Source organism: Embiotoca jacksoni, unplaced genomic scaffold, assembly GCF_022577435.1.
Source record: "Embiotoca jacksoni isolate LCO1_2020_lvr unplaced genomic scaffold, fEmbJac1.0.p SCAF_50, whole genome shotgun sequence".
NCBI classification, from domain to species: Eukaryota; Metazoa; Chordata; class Actinopteri; family Embiotocidae; genus Embiotoca; species Embiotoca jacksoni.
The window spans coordinates 823,655-845,573 of record NW_027185404.1 but is presented as its reverse complement, the minus strand read 5'-3'; the positions used below and the strand labels follow the sequence as shown (position 1 = coordinate 845,573).

Genomic DNA, 21,919 nt, shown 5'->3' with positions numbered 1-21,919 from the left:
TAAACAACATCTGGACTTCGTTTTAATTGTGGAACTTTCCAATAATTTTAAAATGTTCACATGAAACATCACGGATCTAAAATAAAAACCTGAACCTGAGTTAGAGAACCTGGTGTTGACCTGCCGTATCCATGACGACATGCTGATGATGAACTCATTCCCTTTTGACTCAGTTCCATGAGTACTACAGTTCAGAGTTATATGGAGAAATAGTGCTGGTATTCAAATGGCTATAATACTGCTGGTGGTTTAATTCATGGATTTGCTTGCTGGTTAAAGTGTTTGGCGTCATCACATGACAAAGAACACTTAATCAGTCTGACAGGTGATTTATAATTAAAGTGCTCGTTAACCTTCATGAGGACCAAGCATTCAGATATCTATACATCTATATATCTCTCTTACAGACAGAAAGAGCCATAAATGTAATAATATAGTTTCAAAATAAAGTTAAAAACTGTTGTGCAGGCGCTCAAGAGTGGAACTGTGACAGTCCTAACGAAGGGCGTATACTCAGCTAAACAGCATTGCATATTATTAACGATCATGTAACCAACCCGCTAAGCTAAAGCTTCTATGTAGTCATATATGAAAATGCTATTTGTTCAAAAGAATGAATGTTTATCGTGTTCCTAGTAATATAAACATCGGCCGAAGCTAATGTAAACGTTTACCATATAGGGAGATGTTTGCCCCCGTGTGTGTGTCGCCTTAAAGGGACTTTCACACTGGATGTGTCTATATATGGTAAAAGCACTTCCTGAAAAGTTGGATAAAAAGAGCTGCACGCAGGAGAGAAGACACACTTTCTTTGAGACACTTTTTCAGCTTACTGTAGCCTTGTGTCGGTGCCCTTGATCCACTCGAGGATTACTTAACCCAACCTTTGGGTAAAAAGTAGTAGACTCTTGTACCTCACTTGTTAACTTGTACTTTTATACATTTTTAAATAAAAATACGACCCTGACCATTGTTCAGGGGTTGTACCAAATACCTTAGTTTGCCTCCTCCAAGCCCTGATCGACACACACGGGACGCCGGACTCTCCTAGGTGAATGACAGTTGGTTTCACTCTCTAGGGGATGAGTACGTAGGGGATGAGCATCTTGACCTCAAGGACCTCGTTACACTTAAAAGTTCAGAGTGCATTAGACGTTCGCCCTGAGGCTCAGTAAGGGTTTCTGAGCGATACGGAGTAACTTGTTGTTAAACTAGGGCATATGGCGGTGGTATTACTTCACCAGATCAGGCCGAATTATCTCCGCGGGTCTCCCGAGGGTTAACTCCAGGAGCTCTGCTTCGGACCGTCTGAGTGGATGTTCTGACCATATTGCCCAACCCCAGGTAGGCCAAAAATAGGGAATTCAAAATTAGCCTAATTTTGTGTGTGTGTGTGTGTGTGTATATATATACACTGCTAAAAAAAATAAAGGGAACACTTAAACAACACATCCTAGATCTCAATGAATGAAATATTCCAGTTGAAAATCTTTATTCATTACATAATGGAATGTGTTGAGAACAAAATAACATAAGAATGATCAATGGAAATCAAAATCATTATCCCATGGAGGTCTGGATTCAGAATCATACTCAAAATAAAAGTGGAAAAATCAGATCACAAGCTGATCCAACTTCAGTGGAAATTCCTCAAGACAAGTCAAAATGAGGCTCAGTAGTGTGTGTGGCCACACATATACATGTATATATATACACATATATATGTATATACATGTACATATATACGTATATATACATGTGTATATATATACATATATATATATATATATACACATGTGAGTGTCAGGAGTTAGTTTTAATCTTCCTTTAAATATCACACAGAAATCCAAGTTCTTCAAATGCATTTATTATTACAAATTACAAATAGCCAAACAGACTTCAGGCTGATATTCATTCCATCATTAGGACAGAAACCTGCACAGAGATCAAACATTCAATCCTCTATTCACTGAATACTGACTATTCCAGATGTGTATTATGAACAGGTGCCGACTCCACATGGCCTCAGCAGCAGGTGTGCGTGTGCGTGTGTGTGTGTGTGTGTGTGCGCGCACACACATCAGAAAGCAGCAGAGAGATTGAGGACAGATCACAGCAGCAGCAGCTTCATTGATGTCTACGAGTTCTTCTGTGGTACCTTGATGGTCACCTGGAAACAGAGAAGCACCGCGCTGACTCTCAGGACTCCCAGATACATAAACAATAAGAGATTATGACTCATGAAATATGTTTGATAATTACCGTTTTAACTTCTGTGTAGTTGTCCAGGCCATACTCTCCCAGCTCTCTGCCGTTACCTGAAGCCTTGTAACCTCCGAACGGAGCCTGAGCACCGAACACGTCATAGCAATTAATCCTGCACAGGAACACGTGCACACGCAGGCACACACAGACACACACACACACACACACACACACACACACACAGTCAGTCAGTAACAGCTCCACCACGGTCAGGAGACATAATACAATCTTTGGATCAGAGGAACATCGGAGGGGATTTTAAGGTCAAGTTAGTTTCTGTGTCCCTGATCTGAGAAACTCCAGCTAAACCTGACGTTCCCAGTGAGCCTGATCCAAACTGTCAATTATAAAATAAACACCACAGACTGGAGAAAAACACACACAGTCTCTGGGTCTTAAAGGTGCAGTACCACTGAGGGCCACTAGGGGTTCCAACAGACTCCCATTGAAAAAGCATCAAGTTCTCCTGAAACACAAAGTCAGTAAATGTTTTCCACGAGTCATCATGGTGTCATTAGAGAAACTTCTTCCTTCTGAAAATAATTCATCACTCATTACATATTAGGACTCTAACACAGATTGTTTGGGCTCATCCAAATATGGTCATTTCTGGCTCCAAAAAAACCCAAGATGGCGACGGCAGTAATACAAGACCAGAGCCAACAAAACAGCAGCTCACAAACTGAGCGGTGACGTCACAGCTTTCTATCACCAGAACCAGCCCGGCGTCAGGGTGAAACACATCTCACCAGACGGTTCCGGCTCGCAGCCCGTTGGACACGTAGTTGGCCTTATCAATGTCCTTGGTGAAGACGGCGGCTGCCAGACCGTATTTAGAGTCATTGGCTCGGGTCAACACCTCCTCCAGAGAGTTAAACTTCAGGATCTGCATCACCGGACCGAAGATCTGCAGGACGGAGACAGGAAGTAAAAAAAAAATTAAAAAAAAGATTCATGGCCTGTCAATAATCAGAGTCAAAGAAGCAAATAACAAACAACAACATATAGAGGAACTTTCCCACCTCTTCCCTGTTTTTACTGAATATTAATAATCCATCCTTCCCACCTCCTCCCTGGCGATGGTCATGTTGTCCTGGACGTCTCCGAACACCGTCGGCTGGATGAAGTATCCTCGGTCTGCAGCCACTCCTCCTCCACACATCAGCTTGGCTCCTTCTCTCTTCCCGCTGCTGATGTATCCCAGGATCTTATTGAACTGCTCCTGGTCCACCTGCAGGTGGCGCAGCAGGTGAGTCAGGTGACTGCACATGCTGAGCGTCTCCAGAACCGAGTCTCCGTCTGTGTTACCTGAGGTCCCTGCTCGGTCTTCAGGTCGAACGGGTTGCCCACCACCCGTCTCTTGGCTCGCTCCACGCTGCGCTCCACGAACTCATCGTAGATGTCGGCCTGGACGTACGTTCGAGAGCCGGCGCAGCAGCACTGACCCTGGTTGAAGAAGAGAGCGAAGTGCGACTGCTCCACAGCATCTTCCACTGGAGGAGGGAAGGGAGGAGATCAGGGAACACGTTCACTGAAACACTCTGACTGTTGGAGAACATTCATCAGAGAGCAGTTAACAGCAGGGAGACTCGGCTCTGCTCATGTCCACAGGCTTCATTTATATTCTTCCTGCAGGGATGTGAAAGAAGGAATCAACATGGGATATTAATCTTCGATTAAAAAGGTTTAACAAAAGTATTGTATCAAGCGTTCGCCCTTCCATTTACAGGGGCTCCAACATAATTCAACAAACTCATATGATTACAAATATAATAAATTTCTTTGTAGTCAGTGACTGCCTGCAGATGCCTTTAGTTTGTATCGTGGGTTTTTCTGCCCTCAGTTTTGTCTCCAGTGAGTGAGGAGTGCGTTGCGTTCAGGTGACTTGTGTATGTTTCAGGTCCTCGTTGTTCTGCACTGGGAGGAGAAGCGACCCTTTGACTGAACATGAGCAGAAATAAACTGCAGCGCTGCACAGTTTGGACTTCATGCAGTCACATGATCGGATCAAACCCGAGCACATTCATAAATAACATGACATTCACATTTTGCATGTACGTTCATCCATCGGGTTAAAATATGACTGCAGCAGTAACAGCAGAGTGTGTGTGTGTGTGTGTGTGTGTGTGTGTGTGTGTGTGTGTGTAGAGTGTGTGCGTGTGTAGTGTGTGTGTGTGTGTGTGTGTGTGTAGAGTGTGTGCGTGTGTAGAGTGTGTGCGTGTGTGTGTGTGTGTGTAGAGTGTGTGTGTGTGTGTGTGTGTGTAGAGTGTGTGTGTGTGTGTGTGTGTGTGTGTGTGTGTGTGTGTGTGTGTGTAGAGTGTGTGCGTGTGTAGTGTGTGTGTGTGTGTGTGTGTGTGTGTGTGTGTGTTTCATACTGTTGGCGTCAGACAGGATGATGTTGGGACTCTTCCCTCCGAGCTCCAGAGTGACTTTCTTCAGGTTACTGCTGCCTGACGCCTGCTGGATGAGATGACCCACCTGAAAACAGAGATAGGGAAAGATGAGAGGCTTCACTTCAGCTGAAATAATGTTTTGACAAAGAAGTTGGTGCTATAAAAACTACTGCTGCTTATTTAAAGCATCAAAAGTTACAACAGGACAAACTGACTGAACAACTGCAGTGCAGAAAGATCTTATGCTGCTCAGTTCTTCACAATGAAATAACAAACACTGGAGTCTCAGCGGTGTTCTGGTGTTTCCTGCATCTGGACCAGAGCGCCTACAATCCGATCAGAGCTCAAAGACAGAACATCTGACCGACGGTCTGGACTCAGAGAGTCTGTCTCAGCTGCAGGTTGCTCCTCCAACAGGATTATAAATCTAAAACCAACTGATGGCTCCATTGTGAAGAAGCCTGAACTTAATCTATTTCAGATCTATGAAAGAACCATGTTGGGAGGAGGAACTATCAAACCTGAAAGAGCTGCAGCAGTTTGTTACAGATGAGAAAAGTTAACGTCTCCTTAACAGCTGAATAAAAGCATTGTGAAGGAAGAACTTCAAAACATCTACATAAAATACAGTCTTTTATGCATTTAACAGGTATTTAGTTACTTTGTACTGTCAGGATTTATTGCACTGTATTCTTGCACTATTGGAATAATAAAGTTCTATCTCATTTTTGTGACTTGTTGGCATCTTTCTGCTCCCTGGTGGCTAGTGTGTATCCCTCCTGTTACTGTCCAACAGCACCTGATAGAACAGAGGGCAGAGCGGTCCTACCTCTGTGGATCCAGTGAAGGCCACCTTGTCCACATCCATGTGACCTGCGATGGCGGCTCCGGCTGACGGGCCCATGCCGGGCAGGATGTTCACTACACCTTCAGGAAAACCCACCTGGGAACAGAGGAGAGGTCGGATCTCAGCCACAGCATGTAGTTCTGATGCACTGATGGTTTTAACATTTAACACAGGTATATAACTAGATAGGCTGACCAAGTCTGTGTTCCAGATGTTGTTCTTGTGTACTAACTCTCTCTACTCTGAGTGCATTAGTGTGTTCACGCTGTCAGTACAGAAACATCAGAACACTACAAGTACCAGGATGAAGCACTCAGAACGCTCCAAAACAAGAAGTGTGAAACTCTGGACACTTTCCACCCTAAACGGTCGCCATCTTGGCTCTGTAGAGGAAGGGGGCGGGGCCTCCAACGTAAAGGATTTTCAAATTAAAAGCGTCTGAGGAAGCTGCAGCTGTTCCTGAAGACAAAGTGTTTCTTTTCCACTGCTGCTGCTGGACAGAAGAATCAGTGTGTTTATTGAGTGTTAAACAGAGGACACAAAAATATGTTGATTTCTGGGTAAAATAATTAAAGCTGCAGATATTTTGGAGGATGATGTGTTCACATGAGGAGGTCATTTCTTGTCAGTGCAGAACATCAGTATGTGATTGAAACAACACAACTCTGTCTAAACTCCTGCACTTCACAGGTAAGAGTCCTGACATGGAAGAGTATCTGTTAGTGTCCTGAGGGACGTATCAAAGTCTTTAAATCAAACGCTGCCTCGTCATGTAACGTCAAACTTCCTTCTCTGAATGTTCCCAGTTCAGGTGTCTTCTTCCCACTCAGAGGTTAGAACTTTTCCGCTTCCCAGTCGTACTTGAAGGCACCATTACAAAGCAGCCCTGAGATCCCTCCCCGGGAAACACCCCCCTTCACACCATGAGATGTGACCCTAAACACTCACATGACATCAGATGACTCGAGCCCAGAGCAGATTAAAAGGCTGAGACTCGAGTCCAAGGACACATCAGAGGTTATATTTTATATTCATCTCTCTGGAGAAACATGCGGAGCCCTGAAGTTACCCGAGAAATAACAAATAAATCCAAGACCGGCAGAGGCAGAGGAAGAGCAGACAGGGTTCAGTATATTATAACATTATAACATTGTGAAGGTTTGCGTGACTTATGTTTTTGCAGTGTAGGTGGACTATAAAATAAAAACATTTAACATACAGCCTCCATGTTTGTATTGTGTTTCTGATTATTGTCACACGTCAGGTGCAGCAACGCGACCTGAAGAGTTAAAATGATGAAACCAATCTGACCTCCTTGATGAGGCTGGCGACGTACAGCGCTGTGAGCGGCGTCTGCTCCGCCACCTTCATCACCACCGTGTTCCCCGTCGCCAGAGCCGGGCCCAGTTTCCAGGCCTGCATCAGCAGAGGGAAGTTCCACTGGGGGGGGACGAAGGTCACAGGTGAGAGGGCGGTCACATGACTCGGCTGCACCAGAACAGGACCTTCATGTTCAGAAATCCTCCATCATTTAATTTACGTGATGAATTTTCTTTGTAATATTATAAAGTCTTCACATTATGATGTCTGAGATTTTTAACGAGGATCTTGAATCTGTGCAGTCGACCAGACGCTCTTCTGTGACCTTTACAATATTTATTTTGCTTTTATTAATATTTGATAGACGCTCATGTTGGATGTCAGATCTGACATGCATCAAAAATCCAACAGTTGATCTCCAATACTAAAAACATGAATTAAGGCCTGAAAGATGGACAAATAACTAGTTCATGAAACAAACAAATTCTGCAGTATTTAACACATCCGAGATTCAAAGTGAAGAAATGCTTATTTGAAAGGCTGTACGATATTCTCTTACCGGGATGATCTGTCCACACACGCCGACGGGTTCGTGTCTGGTGTAGCAGAAGAAGTCTCCGTCGATGGGGATGGTCTTTCCCTCCCATTTATCGGCCCAGCCTGCGTAGTACCTGAACACAACACGCCAGACATGCATCCTTCATCATGCATTAAAGAGATGGGTACGACGGTGTTGTCAGACAGGCTTCAGGTAGGTGGTGCGTTCAGGGACATCAACTCTGACTGCTTCATTGTGCTTCACGCAGATGAAGCTTTAAAACTGGGATGTGCTTGTTTACCTGAGACACTTCACCACATTGGGCAGGTCCACCGCGTAGGAGACGACGTACGGCTTCCCGTTGTCCAGGGTCTCCAGTTCCTACGGCAACAAGACCACAGCTTCACATGTTAATCACTGAACCAGTTCAAGCCGCGTGTTACTACTGCAGGAGCGTCACGCGTGTTCCTTTGCCGTGAAGTCACTCTGGCCACAGGAGGTTATTACAGCTGTTCACGTGTGTTGAATAAATGATTGAAAAAGCAATTTTCCTCTTTAAATAAATAACTTTTATCTGCAGAAACTGTTTCAAAGACGATAAACAAAACAAAAAAAATGCGGCGCACATACTTACTACGCATGTGTTTATGTGAATATACCACGTGGTGAAAATCAGTGAATAAAAAGTGTTAATAATAATGACTGACAGCGAGGTAGGTGGAGTCCCTCTCGATGGCATCGGCCAGTCGGTTGAGGAGCAAGCCGCGATGGGAGGCGTCCATCCGTCGCCACGGTGACCCCAACCTGAAAGCATCACGTGCTGCTTTCACTGCCCTGTCCACGTCTGCCTGGAAACAAAACAGCACTTAATTAATTCAGTAAGTTAGCGGTTATACAGGTTTGCCTACTTCTCCTCTGTTTATTCATATAATAATAATAATAATAATAATAACAGCTGAAACACAACGTCTGAGTCGTACAAAGATCCGACACAAATCAAAAAGTCTGTGATTTCTGTGAGATGTGTTTGGCTCTAAATCATATTAAACACGGGTAGTTTTCCTGCTGTTGTTTAGCAGCTCTTTCTTAGAACACAACAATAATATATCCAAGATCTCTGATTTAACCATCAGTTTTTATTTACTTCTTTCACTTAAAAAAAACAAAAAAACACCTACATGAACATTAATAACCAGAAGTGTCTTGTTTACCTTATCAGCCTCTGCGACTTGACAGATGACCTCACCGGTAGCTGGGTTGATGGTGGGGAAGCTCCTCCCACTCGCTGCATCCTGCCACTCGTTGTTGATGAACAGCTGAAAAATGAAACATTTATTTATTTATATTTATTCTGTTACTGTCAGCCACAAATGTCTAAACGTTAACGTTTCATTTTGTTAAATAAAAATAAATAAAAGAAGAAATTAAGAATAGTTTGTTATCATCAGTTCTATGTGCTCCAGGGACACGAAAAACAATGCCCACCAACTACCGAGACCTGCTTGTGAGGCATTCAAGGAACATAGTAAACTGTAGCGTCTACTGACAGCCTGCTTGAGAGGCATTCATGGAACAATAGTAAACTGTAGCATCTATGCTTGTGAGGCATTCAATGAACATGGTAAATTGAAGTGTCTACAGATAGTCAGTGTGTGATGCGTTTAGGGACAGCTCCCTCGCTGTGTTAACACTGCAGCGCTGCTACTGCAACATTATCTGTGTACACCTCCTTGATAACGTCCATCAAGAACAGAATAAATATATATGTGTGTGTGTGTGGGGGGGGGGGGGGGGGACGATGACGACAATATTTGTCAACTGCCCTGATCTGCAATCCTGGTGTGTGTGCAAGTCGAAAGTTATAAAAGAGATAAAGGTCACTGGACTCTGTTATGTAACCGCCCCACATGAAACTTATCTCTAAACCAGGATTTCGTAACGGGACCAGTTCCGGGTTTCTCTCCTGCAAACTCTCTGATGCAGTTTTCCTCTCCAACATGACTTCACTTCCTGCACCTGAATGCACCTCTGAAAGCACCTGAACGCCGCTCGGCATAGACCCAGTCACCTGTTCACGTCAGCTGCAATCAAATCCAAACTTTTATGTTTTTTTTATTGCACGTTTTCTAGACGCAGACAGACGGACACCTGGCCAGCTCCGGTAACCGTCCTCCGCCTGCAGCTCCTCTCGGTAACCTACGTTCATCGCGGTCCCGTCACACACTAACACACTTGTTGACTGCGCAGTTGGTTCGTGGCCAACGTCGGGTCCACGGCGGAGACTCTACCTTGTTGTAGTGGACCTCCGGCTGGGTGCTGGGTGCCGGGATGGCCGCCGCAGAGAAGCGACACACCGACGGTTGGTTCAACCGGGGAACGGCCCGGGAAATCACGGCACGGAGCATGTCGGTTCTTCTTCCTGCACACACGGAGACAACCGGCGCGGAGCTCAGGCCAGATTGGGTCTGCGGACCGGAGCTGGCAGGCAGTGTGGGGGGGCGGAGCTGGCCCACTCATGTGACGTAATGACGTCAAAACGACGGGGGGGATTTAATTTTTAGACAATTAGACAAACAAAGTCAAATACAGACACAATTTTAAAGCCTTTTTCATTCACTGAGGTATAAATAAAACATATTTCCCTGTAAAGGAGTTTGTGGGTTAAATGAGAAGATTTAAATCAGACAGGTTGAATCCTCAAATAACACAAGAAATCCAACTGAAATGACTTCAGCATCAGAAACAAACTTAAACCCAAACTTAAAATGGAACAAGATAATTAAACTATGAAACAAATTCGACTCGGTTTAAAATATTCTGTCTTTGTCATTAAGTAACAGGGATGATATTTTGGTTAAAAAAAAACACTTTTTAAGAAGAGTTTTGGAATTTATTTTGTCTTTATTAGTCAAAGTCAAGTCTTTGTGTGGACAACAGTCCTCAGTCTCCTCTGGTCTTCAGACCTCTGAGGTGCGTTTGGTTCGTTATCCTGCTGCAGGATGAATCCTAGACTTAGAGGAGGTGTTTGTTCCTGCTCAGGGCCTCAGCATGCCGGGACAGTAGCAGCAAAGGAGCAATGTTTTACTTGAAATAGAGAACAGAAACAGGATTACAGGTTGAAAAAGTGACTCCATCATGTCATAAAGGAACGGATGAGGTCAATGTGAGGACGCACCGACCTCGTGAACCGCCCATCCAGGACTTTATTTACACTCAGACAGGAGACAGTCTTTTAGGTGAAAACAGTCCAAGGACACCTTGTTGGTTCTTATCTGGAGGAACGTCGTCCCGTGTGACTGGAAGTATGTGAGAGTTGATGCTGAGTGGTTTATCAGCCGGGCTCGGACACATGCTGAGATCTCTCCCCTCCGCCGAGCTAAAAAAGTTGTGGGTTTTTAAGTCTCAATAAAAGATCTGATCGAGGTGATCCATATGAGCTACTTTTAATTAATGCTTTGATAAACTTTCAAACATACAATCAAATATATGTAATATTCTGAAATACAGCAGGTGTATGTGTGCACTTTTTTACTTTGTTAATACAGAATAATTTTTTAAACATCATCACACGTTTCACTGTTGGACTTAATATTGACTGCGTGTCTGAAGTTTTGATTTCTGGGTGTGATAATAGAAGGCAAACTGATGTGGAAAGATCATACAGCACATCAAAAACATAAAAGTGTCTCTGAATATTTCTGCTTTAAACAAAGCAACATATGTGTTAGATCATAAGGCATCAAGCTGCTTATTGAAGTGCGGCTGTTGAAATTTAAAGATCTAGTTGAGTTATAGTCATCATTAGTTATGTACAGGAAGGAAAGCAGAGTATTAACGAACATTTAAATGAAGAGTTTTTGTTTTTTAGTTCAGATGATGAGGACCATAAAAGGACATTTCATTTAAACATCAGAGCATATAAGACATAATAAAGCAGACGTGTATTTAAGTGATTTGGAATCAAATTGTGGAATTCTTTACAGAATGATTTAAAGAGATGTAAAAATATGTTTCAGTTCAAGAACATGAATGAATAAAGAATTATTAGTTCATATGATGTTTAAAGTGTTTCCTTAACTGATGGTGGAGTGTTATGAATGTATCTGTTCTTTATTTTCTCAGTAACCTGCAGGTTGTTATGTAACTATAACCAGACAGATCATCCATCTCTTTTGCTTGTTGATATTTTTCGTAACTAAGAGGTTAAAATAAGATTCCTCTTCTACCTTCCTGGTCATTGAGTGTGTAAATAGAGTGTTTGGACTGTGAGTCACTTTTTCATCTATATTTTCCGGAGAGTTTTGTGCCTGACCATGAGCAGAATAAATAAAAATTAAATAATAATAAAAATCTGACCAAAAACAAAAGAGTCGCATTACCGTTGGTGCTTGGACTGTTTAAAATGACTTTAAAGGCCTAATAAAACCAAATAATGCAGTTTTTCACCTGCCACAAAGTAATTTTAGCTCTTGCCTGTTGACTCAAAGGGTGTTTCTGCCTCAATATGCCTTGATTTCACTCATTACAGTTATATTGGACAGATTAGAGCTCACTCAGTGCTTTGAGTCAACAGGCAGAAGCTGAAATCACTTTTTGGCAGGTGACAAACTGCATTATTTGGTTTTATTAGGCCTTTAAAGGCATTTTAAACAGGGATAAAGGACTGAGTGAGCTTTAATCTATCTAAAATAACTCTCCTTATTGATATCAAGGCATTTTGAGAGAGAAACACCCTTTTAGTCAACAGACAGGACTTAAAATACATTTTTGGCAGGTGAAAATCTACATCATTTTATTTTTGGTAATATCGGGTCTTTAAAAGCATTTCAGCAGGTAAAAAAAACAGGCTGGGCTATGATCTATCATAATCAAACTCTATTTCTGCTCTAAATGGACTAAAAACGATATGATTAGTTATTATCTCTGCCACTGAGCAGGTAAAATCAAACCTTCCTCAGGAGAATTGTGTTAAAGGTTACTACCTCTTTATTATATATTGCCCCTTTTAATTAATTACAATCAATTAGTCTAATAGTCAAAAATGATAAAACATACCAAACACATATAATCACAGAAAGCAACATTGCCCATCTTCATGTAAATGCATGCATAAAATAAGCAATATTGCCAAAACTTCTTCAAAAGAAGCCGAACAGTTTCACAAAGACATCCGTTTTATTATCATGGATATAAGGTAACGTGTATTTACACTCGGTCTCACAGCAGGACGTCTGCTGTGGATTATTGTGTATTATCATTACCATAGCCAATAGTTGCGCTCCCACAACTAACTGACCTCTCTGATTGAAAACGTTTCGCAAGAACAGATAACTGGACTAACGAAAAGATGATCAGCTGCACACACAGCAGATCTGAGCTGATTAAATTTATTAGTTATTTTATCTGCTATTGTGCTGCGTGACTTTACAAATGTGAAGATGTTCATGTTTGCATGAAACAACACGGTGACACTTACGGGATAAAATGTCTAAGATGCGCTTTTTGTAGTTCGTCGTCTGAAAGTTGTAGTTTCCACAGCCAGGTGACGTAATCAACATCCGCTGTCGCATATTTACGTTTTTTGTTTTACTGTTCGAACGCACCCACAATCTGTGAAGAAATGAGTGAACTTCCTCTCCAGTACAGCAGGTGGCGCTCAATGCGCCGCGAGCGCTGTTGAACCCAGTCGTCAACAAACAAAAAGAAGAAGCGGGGTTGTGACCCGGATGTAAGAACAACGCTAACAAGTAAGTGTGCTAACGGTTCGTTCAACTGCTACTAAACGTAATTCTCCCCCTTTAAACCCGTTTATTCACAGTATGTAACTAAACCGATAAACTACAGTGAAGGAAGCAGCGGGTTTAATTGCGGTTCATTGAGAACTTAGCTGGTTGTTTATCTACAACGGAGATGCTAACGCAGCTAGCGCCCAGTGTGCTGAGCAGCTCGGAGAAACATCAGCGGGATTAATGAAGCAGCCAGAAACAAGTCGGGTTGAAACGGGTTCAGTGTGAGTGTTGTAACGAGCTTCATCTCCCGGTAACAACAACAGCTTCAGAGGTGAAGAGAGTCAAAACACGGAGAAACTGACTTCATCAGTTCATTCATCTCAAACACGGAGATCTGGACTGAATTAAAGGGTTAAAAAACGGTTATTTGTGAAACGGTTGGAGTCAGTTAGTAATTCATACTATTTATATCACACCAAACTAGGAAATGCAAAGTGTGAATGCTGTAAAGAAAGCTTAATATTGAAAAAAATATAAATGGCAGAATTTTTTTTTAAATAATATCATAAATGTCCTTAAAAAGCTGAACAGTTTGATAGTTAAATGGTTGAAGTGTGCAGATGTAGTTAGCGACCAAAACATGTCAGAATAATACATATAGAATAATAAAGTTGATGGAAAACAAAAGTGTGAAATGCTATGAAGTATAAATGAATAATAAATGAAGTTAAAGTCGGTGTACCTGCTGAGTTCAGTGTTTTTTCCTGTCTTTCTCAGCATGGCGCTGAAGTCCGGAGAGGAGCGTTTGAAGGAGATGGAGGCAGAGATGGCGCTGTGAGTTACACTCCTGTCAACTTTCTAACACATCAGATGTTCCTCTGCATCACTGTTTTATCCTGAACATCTGCACTCCATCGCTGTGTTTTCTGTCCTCTTTCATGCTGAGCTTCTGTGACCTTCATTATATTTGTTTTGTTAGTTTAACAATTTTTTTTTTTTTTTTTTTAACTCTCTTCTTGTCTTCGACCTCAGAAGAGAATCACCTTGTAAAAGTTTTGAAGAAGACTGTCGGTAAATAAATGTCCCTCCTGTCTGTGCAGCTTTGAGCAGGAGGTTCTCGGTGGTCCGGTCCCGGTGTCAGGAAGCCCACCTGTCATGGAGGCCGTCCCTGTAGCGCTGGCGGTCCCGACGGTGGCAGTGATGCGACCGATTATCGGCACCAACACCTACAGACAGGTGAGTGTGTGGTGGTGATGATGATGATGATCTCTGGTTCTGTTCTGGTGTCGTTTATCTGTACTCCTCTTCCTGTCACATTCACCTGAGAGGACTCGTTGGACCGGGTCTCCTTCACTCTCTCAGAACCTCTCTGTGTTCTGTGTAGTTTCTATGTTCCACATATCTGGAACCAACTCCCAGGTCTCGGCAGACCTGAAGCTCTTTTACATCAAAGCTGAAGACGTTTCTGTTTGCTGCATTTCACTGAAGCCGATCTGAGGATGTCTTAAACTGCACCAGAACTTTTATCCTATTTTTAGCTTGCTTGATGTTTTAATGACTGTTTTTAATATTTCGATCACTGTTTTTAAATATCCTTTTCTTTTGCCTGATGTTTTGATGGTTTGATATGAAACCCTTTGAGTTGCCTTGTTGTTGAACTGTGCTCTAAAAGATGAACTTGCCGTGTCTCTCTCAGGTCCAGCAGACATTAGAGGCCCGAGCTGCCAGTTTCGTTGGTCCTCCTCCGGCTTTCGTGGGACCAGGTAAACATTCAGATCTCTTCATGCTGACCTCGCTCATCAGTCGTCACTCTGCCCTCCAGATGTTTCATTAACGCTCACTGTGACTGTTCCAGTTCCTCCAGTACGTCCGCCCCCCCCCTCCCATGATGAGGCCGGCCTTCGTCCCGCACATCCTGCAGAGACCCGGTAAGATGCTGACGATGGAGTTTGTTCATGAGGTGTTCCTTGAACAGATGTGATGAATGTTCAATTGATGTTTCAGGTGATGAGAAGATAACAGGAAGTAGAGAGGAGGAGTCCGAGTGGGCGGGGTCTCAGAGTGGAGGGAAAGTTGTGGAAGCGGAGCTGCTGTTTGTGTTCGTTATACAGTGGTGTGAAAAAGTGTTTGCTCCCTTCCTGATTTCTTATTTTTTTGCATGTCTGTCACACTTAAATGTTTCAGATCATCAAACAAATTTAAATATTAGTCAAAGATAACACAAGTAAACACAAAATGCAGTTTTTAAATGAAAGTTTTTATTATTAAGGGAGAAAAAACAATCCAAACCCACATGGCCCTGTGTGAAAAAGTGTTTGCTCCCTAAACCTAATAACTGGTTGGGCCACCCTCAGCAGCAACAACTGCAATCAAGCGTTTGTGATAACTTGCAATGAGTCTTTTCCAGCTGTGGAGGAATTTTGGCCGACTCATCTTTACAGAGTTGTTGTAATTCAGCCACATTGGAGGGTTTTCCAGCACCAACCTCCTTTTTAAGGTCATGTCACAGCATCTCAATAGGATTCAGGTCAGGACTTTGACTAGGCCACTCCAAAGTCTTCATTTTGTTTTTCTTCATCCATTCAGAGGTGGACTTGCTGGTGTGTTTTGGATCATTGTGCTGCTGCAGAACCCAAGTTGGCTTCAGCTTGAGGTCACGAACAGATGGCCGGACGTTCTCCTTCAGGATGTTTTGGTAGACGGTAGAATTCATGGTTCCATTTATCACAGCAAGTCTTCCAGGTCCTGAAGCAGCAAAACAGCCCCAGACCATCACACTACCACCACCATATTTTACTGTTGGTATGATGTTCTTGTTCTGAAATGCGGTGTTACTTTTACGCCAGATGTAACGGGACACACACCTTCCAAAAAGTTCAACTTTTGTCTCGTCAGTCCACAGAGTATTTTCCCAAAAGTCTCGGGGATCATCAAGATGTTTTCTGGTAAAAATGAGACGAGCCTTAATGTTCTTTTTGCTCAGCGGTGGTTTTGGTCTTGGAACTCTGCCATGCAGCCATTTCTGCCGAGTCTCTTTCTTCTGGTGGAGTCATGAACACTGACCTGAACTGAGGCAAGTGAGGCCTGCAGTTCTCTGGATGTTGTCGTGGGGTCTTTTGTGACCTCTCGGATGAGTCGTCGCTGCTCTCTCGGGGTAATTTTGGTCGGCCGGCCGCTCCTGGGAAGGTTCACCACTGTTCCATGTTTTCTCCATTTGTGGATAATGGCTCTCACTGTGGTTCTCTGGAGTCCCAAAGCTTTAGAAATGGCTTTAGAACCTTTTCCAGACTGATAGATCTCAATTACTTTCTTTCTCATTTGTTCCTGAATTTCTTTGGATCTCGGCATGATGTCTATCTTTTGAGGATCTTCTGGTCTACTTCACTTTGTCAGGCAGGTCCTATTGAAGTGATTTCTTGATTGAGAGCAGGTGTGGCTAGAGAAATTGAACTCAGGTGTGATAAACCACAGTTAAGTTGTGTTTTAACAGGAGGGGGCAAACACTTTTTCACACCACTGTACGTCCTGGAGCTTCATCTTTGTAGTCAGGGAGTTTGACACGAGACTTGAAAGTGGGAACTCTGTTTCAACAAAGAAGAACAGCGTGTTTCTGAGAGTCAGGATTCCAAAAATAAAAGTAAACTTTGATAAATTTCATCAACAAATTTGGATATGAACACAACGTCTCGCAAAACAATGAGGGATGTTAAAGCAGAGTCGGTCACAGTTTGAGTGGCGTGAAGCTGACTCGGGATCAGTTTAAAGACCCGATATATATCTATCTATCTATCTATTATATTATATTATTATTGTTATTTCTTGTATTTCTTATATTTCTATTCTATTTAACTATTTCTATGTTTATTCCTCAATATTTCAAGTTTTTTTTATTTTGTAAACATTGATATATATGTTCTTGTTCAGGTTAGGGACGACCAGCAAAGTAAGAATTTCAATGTACGGTGTAATCACCTTTTTTATACTGTGAATGTGACGATCAGGAGGTCAGCGGCTGCCGATGATGCGTGGTCCTCCGATAGCACCTCCTCTGCCCCGCCCTCCTCCTCCTCCTCCCATGATGCTCCCGCCGTCCATGCAGGGCCCCATCCCCCAGGGGGCCCCTCAGCCCATCCAGCACATGTCTGCTGGTCCTCAGGTCAGACACACACACACACACTGATAACTCAGGAGTCCCACCGTCAGTCTGTGATGCTTCATGAAGTCTGTGTTTCTCTATCAGGTCGGTAATATGGTGTCGATGGTGTCAGGCCCCGCCCCGAGACAGGTAGCTCCGCCTCCTGTCAAACCGACCCCGTCAATCATCCAGGCGGCACCGACAGTATACTCGGCTCCTCCTGCTCCACATAAGAGACCTGACGTCCGGGCTCAGAGACAGGCCCGGATGGTACGTTCGCCTCCTGTTGGTTTGACACCGGTGCACTGAAGAGGGAGACATTACTGAGGAGGAACGGGACCATAAGAACCGGACCTGCGTGCTGACTCGTGTGTCTGCTGTGGATGTTTCAGGAGGAGCTGGCGGCGCGGGTTGCAGAGCAGCAGGCGGCGGTGATGGCGGCAGGTCTGCTGGACAAGAAGGAGAGTGAAGACAGCGGCGCCGTCATCGGACCCAGCATGCCGGAGCCGGAACCCCCCCACCCTGAGGTACCGTTCCCTTCACACTCAGGCTTTAGAGAGCATTTAGTCAGGATGCAGATACACGATTTGGCCTAAAGTCTGTGGAGGGTGAAGCGTCTGAAGTCCTGCTGTCACCGCCTCCAGTTCTCTTGGAAGGTTTTCAAACAGCAGGAAGAATATTTATGAGGCATTTAAGGCAAAAACAGGTCTTTTTGAATCTTCTTTTCTAATGAATGAGGGATTATTTTCAGATGGACCTCCAGAAAACTAATAAGAAGGAGTGACTTTAGCTAACAACACCGAGATAACTGATGGACACATTTTATTCACTTTGGATTTGATTAGAGAAGTTGAATGGGAGTCTATGGAGCCTGAGGCTTTTTGGAGCCGACCTCTAGTGGCACTCGATGGTATTGCAGCTGAAGACACTTCTGCATCGGAACCATTTTTCAGACCTGAAGCTACGAACACTTTTATATTCAGTCTTTAACGTGCATTACCATCACCTTCAGACAGGAGGCGCTGGTCACATGAACTATTTGATTTCCTTTAATTCTCTAATTACTATTGAAACATATAACATCATGACTGGGCTGTAATCAGAAGTGGAGTGACTGGCTTTTTATAGCACAGGAAGTCCAGTTATACTGTTCACCTCCAATACTGTGTGTGTGTGTGTGTGTGTGTGTGTGTGTGTGTGTGTGTGTGTGTGTTCATTTGTTGCAGCCTGTGGAAAGCGTTTCGGAGGACAAGAAGAAGGCGAGGTCGGAGAAGGTGAAGAAATGCATCCGAACAGCAGCAGGAACCAGCTGGGAGGACCAGAGTCTGTTGGAGTGGGAGTCAGGTGACAGATTATGGAAGATAAAAAAAAATCACTAATAATCAGTTCCTCCAGGAAATCGCGATCGCAACCATTTACACAAATTCAAGCAAACGCCACAATATTTGCAGGAGATTGCAATTTTTTTTTTAAATTCCCGTAATTTTTCCACAAAAAATGTCGTCATCAGAATCTGTCCTGAAAGTATTAACAGAGTAAAGAAAATCTTTTCAAACAAAAAATGTTGGTGTTTTCATCACCAAATAAAACTTCACCAGAGGAAACCAGAACAAGAGGAGAAACAGGAAGTGACGGGGTTTGTAGGAAATAACTTTCACAATAAAATGATGTGATTAAATGTTTGTGATCAAAGGAAGTGATTCTATATTACTGGATGTTAAATGAGTTTTCTCCACACGTCCAGTTGTCAGAGACGTCTCTTTGTTTGTTTCATCCAGCAGGTCTATGTGTTGAATGAACATGAATTAAACAGCATCTAAAGCTCTTATTTTGACAGCTGATGTAGTCCTTGTTTCTATATTCCAGTCACAGACGCTCTGTTCTGGAAACATACGCAGCTTTTCTAAAGTATTTCTCTGATGTGCAGCATGATTATCATCACAGGAAGTGATTACATATTTATTCCTTTATCAGGAAGTATTTGGAAAAAAATACAAATGTTCTTTCTCAACTTAAAACTCCACAAATTACTTCACAATCTGAGAAAATCTGCCACAAAATCAAACATTTTTGATCGCAACATTTACAAAAACACACCTGGAGGGACTGAATAAAACCACCAGGGGGAGCAGGGGAGCACCGTGGGTCTGTGGTTGATCACTGAGGTGTGTGTGTGTGTGTGTGTGTGTGTGTGTGTCCGTGAAGGTGATCGATGCTTGTTTCGATCATCAGTCTGACTCCCGTCTTCTCTCCTCGTTCCAGATGATTTCCGTATTTTCTGCGGTGACCTTGGTAACGAGGTCAACGACGACATCCTGGCCCGAGCCTTCAGCAGATACCCGTCCTTCCTCAAAGCCAAGGTGGGCTGTTGTTCTGCTGTCAAAGAGGTTAAAGTCATGTGACGGGATGAGGACATCACACGGGAACTGTTGTTGTTTTTAAACATATTTTGATGTCTGTATGACTTCTTCTGTGGTTTAACGGCTTCCTGTCACCTGCCTCGATGTCCTTTAATTGGTCTGAAAGTCTGAAACATCCAAAACCTGTTTTCACGGCGAGTGTAGTGACTCGTGGTTCGGTTTGATCCGGACCGACACCACGCGACTCCTCTCACACCTGATATGTTTTTCTGACGTGTGCGTCTCATCGTCAGGTGGTCCGAGATAAACGGACGGGAAAAACCAAAGGCTACGGCTTCGTGAGCTTCAAGGACCCCAACGACTACGTGAGAGCCATGAGAGAGATGAACGGTCAGTCGGATGGTCGTCGATGCACAAACCATTATTATTTGAACTGAAGTGCCTGTCAATCATTCACTCAGAGCTCTTCACCACACTGACAGCAGCATGTGTTTCTCTCTGTGTGTGTGTGTGTGTGTGTGTGTGTGGTTCTCTTGTGTGTGGTTCTGTGTGTGTGGTTCTGTGTGTGGTTCTGTGTGTGGTTCTGTGCGTGTGGTTCTGTGCATGTGGTTCTGTGCACGTGGTTCTGTGCGTGGTTCTTTGTGTGTGTTTCTGTGTGTGTGTTTCTGTGCGTGTGGTTCTTTGTGTGTGTCTGTACAGGGAAGTATGTCGGCAGTCGTCCCATCAAACTGAGGAAGAGCATGTGGAAGGATCGCAACATGGAAGTGGTCCGCAAGAAACAGAAGGAGAAGAAGAAGCTGGGCCTCAGATAGGGGTTAGGTGTGTGTGTGTGTGTGAGAGAGAGAATGTGTGTGTGTGAGAGAGAGAGAATGTGTGTGTGTGAGAGAGAATGTGTGTGTGAGAGAGAGAGAGAATGTGTGTGTGTGAGAGAGAATGTGTGTGTGAGAGAGAGAGAGAGAATGTGTGTGTGTGAGAGAGAATGTGTGTGTGAGAGAGAGAGAGAATGTGTGTGTGTGAGAGAGAATGTGTGTGTGAGAGAATGTGTGTGTGAGAGAGAGAGAGTGTGTGTGTGAGAGAGAGAATGTGTGTGTGAGAGAGAGAGAGAATGTGTGTGTGTGAGAGAGAATGTGTGTGTGAGAGAATGTGTGTGAGAGAGAGAGAGAGTGTGTGTGTGAGAGAGAGAATGTGTGTGTGAGAGAGAGAGAGAATGTGTGTGTGAGAGAGAGAATGTGTGTGTGAGAGAGAGAGAGAATGTGTGTGTGAGAGAGAATGTGTGTGTGAGAGAGAGAGAATGTGTGTGTGAGAGAGAGAGAGAATGTGTGTGTGTGAGAGAGAGAGAATGTGTGTGTGAGAGAGAGAGAGAATGTGTGTGTTCAGGACAGACACCATTGTGTGTGAGCAGGATTCATATTTCGTTCTGTCCAATCAGGAGCTGCTGTGAGACTGAGCAGGTGTTTCCTCTTTATTTCTTCCTTTAATAAAACCGTCATTTCTAATTGGTTGATCGGGTCGTCGATCATTTTACTGAAGGTGTTATATAACACCACAACTGTTTTCTAAATTTTTTTTGAAACTGTAAAGTTTGAATGGAAAAATTAACAAAGTAAATACGGCGCTAAAGTCGATCTAATTGACTTCAGCGCAACATCTCATACAGAACACGATGTTTACTGCCCTCTGGTGGCCAGTTGGGAGAGTTACATGTCAGAGACACTTCCTGTTAGCTTTCTAAATAAAACTATAAAGACCTTCCTTCTTAACAAATGTGCGTTAAACCTATTTTGTCTGACTTAATAGTAGCTGAAGCAACGTGTATGTTTAACAGGACAAATCGTCTTAAACAGACTATTTATGGAAAAACTAGCAACATAGGAGCCCTGTTATATACAAAAAATGGTCTCTGTCGGTGAAGTTAAAATAGTCATTAATTCTGTAAATACGGTGCTCAGGTGATCTAATTGCCGTCAGGTTAACACAGAACAGATGTTTTCTACTGCCCTCTTGTGGCCACAGGTAGGAACCACAAAAAATAGTAGAAGTAGACAGAATTACATGTCAGCTACACTTCCTGTTCGCTCTTTCTAAATGAAACTATAGATCTTCGCTGTTCTTAACAAATGTGCTTCAGAGATTTCTGTCTGACTTTATAGTAGCGAGTAGACGCAACGTGTATGTTCATAAATATAAATATCTTCTCAAGCTATTATATCTGATCAGTCTGTCCGACTCGTGGTGCCGTCGTTTCTACAACTCTAGAAACACAGTAGAATTAGCATGAGAACCAATAAACTGATATTGTTTATGGCACTTTTTTGTAAGAGTGTAAAATTAC

The 21,919-nt window shown here is 43.2% G+C and overlaps 2 protein-coding genes across 2 annotated transcripts; one reads left to right on the top strand and one right to left on the bottom strand.

The window, feature by feature from the left end:
- Nucleotides 1–1,851: 1,851 nt before the first annotated feature.
- LOC138211883 (aldehyde dehydrogenase, mitochondrial-like) lies at nt 1,852–9,852 on the bottom strand. The gene is made up of 13 exons (XM_069172049.1): nt 9,652–9,852; nt 8,575–8,679; nt 8,071–8,211; nt 7,665–7,744; nt 7,385–7,496; nt 6,817–6,945; nt 5,488–5,601; nt 4,641–4,743; nt 3,574–3,758; nt 3,332–3,496; nt 3,015–3,172; nt 2,263–2,377; nt 1,852–2,170 (listed from the first exon to the last, which is right to left on the bottom strand). The coding sequence occupies exons 1-13, from the start codon at nt 9,766–9,768 to the stop codon at nt 2,138–2,140; spliced, it is 1,557 nt and encodes a 518-aa protein (XP_069028150.1). The 5' UTR covers nt 9,769–9,852; the 3' UTR covers nt 1,852–2,137.
- Nucleotides 9,853–13,219: 3,367 nt separating this feature from the next.
- rbm42 (RNA binding motif protein 42) lies at nt 13,220–21,083 on the top strand. The gene is given in 13 exon segments (XM_069172051.1): nt 13,220–13,373; nt 13,870–13,926; nt 14,193–14,328; nt 14,789–14,855; nt 14,948–14,964; nt 14,966–15,020; nt 17,094–17,248; nt 17,333–17,497; nt 17,620–17,754; nt 18,454–18,571; nt 19,490–19,587; nt 19,881–19,977; nt 20,287–21,083. Coding segments are annotated over 13 exon segments (1,254 nt in total). The 5' UTR covers nt 13,220–13,332; the 3' UTR covers nt 20,400–21,083.
- Nucleotides 21,084–21,919: the final 836 nt, after the last annotated feature.

What these genes read in the sequence shown, in the direction of transcription:
- LOC138211883 (XM_069172049.1), bottom strand. Translation starts at nt 9,768, where the DNA reads ATGCTCCGTGCCGTGATTTCCCGGGCCGTTCCCCGGTTGAACCAACCG. An exon ending in GGGACTCCACCTACCTCGCT is followed by an intron (nt 7,745 to 8,070) that starts GTCAGTCATTAT and finishes TTGTTGCCGTAG; the next exon opens with GAACTGGAGACCCTGGACAA. An exon ending in TCGCCAGCCTCATCAAGGAG is followed by an intron (nt 5,602 to 6,816) that starts GTCAGATTGGTT and finishes CTCTGTTCCCAG; the next exon opens with GTGGGTTTTCCTGAAGGTGT.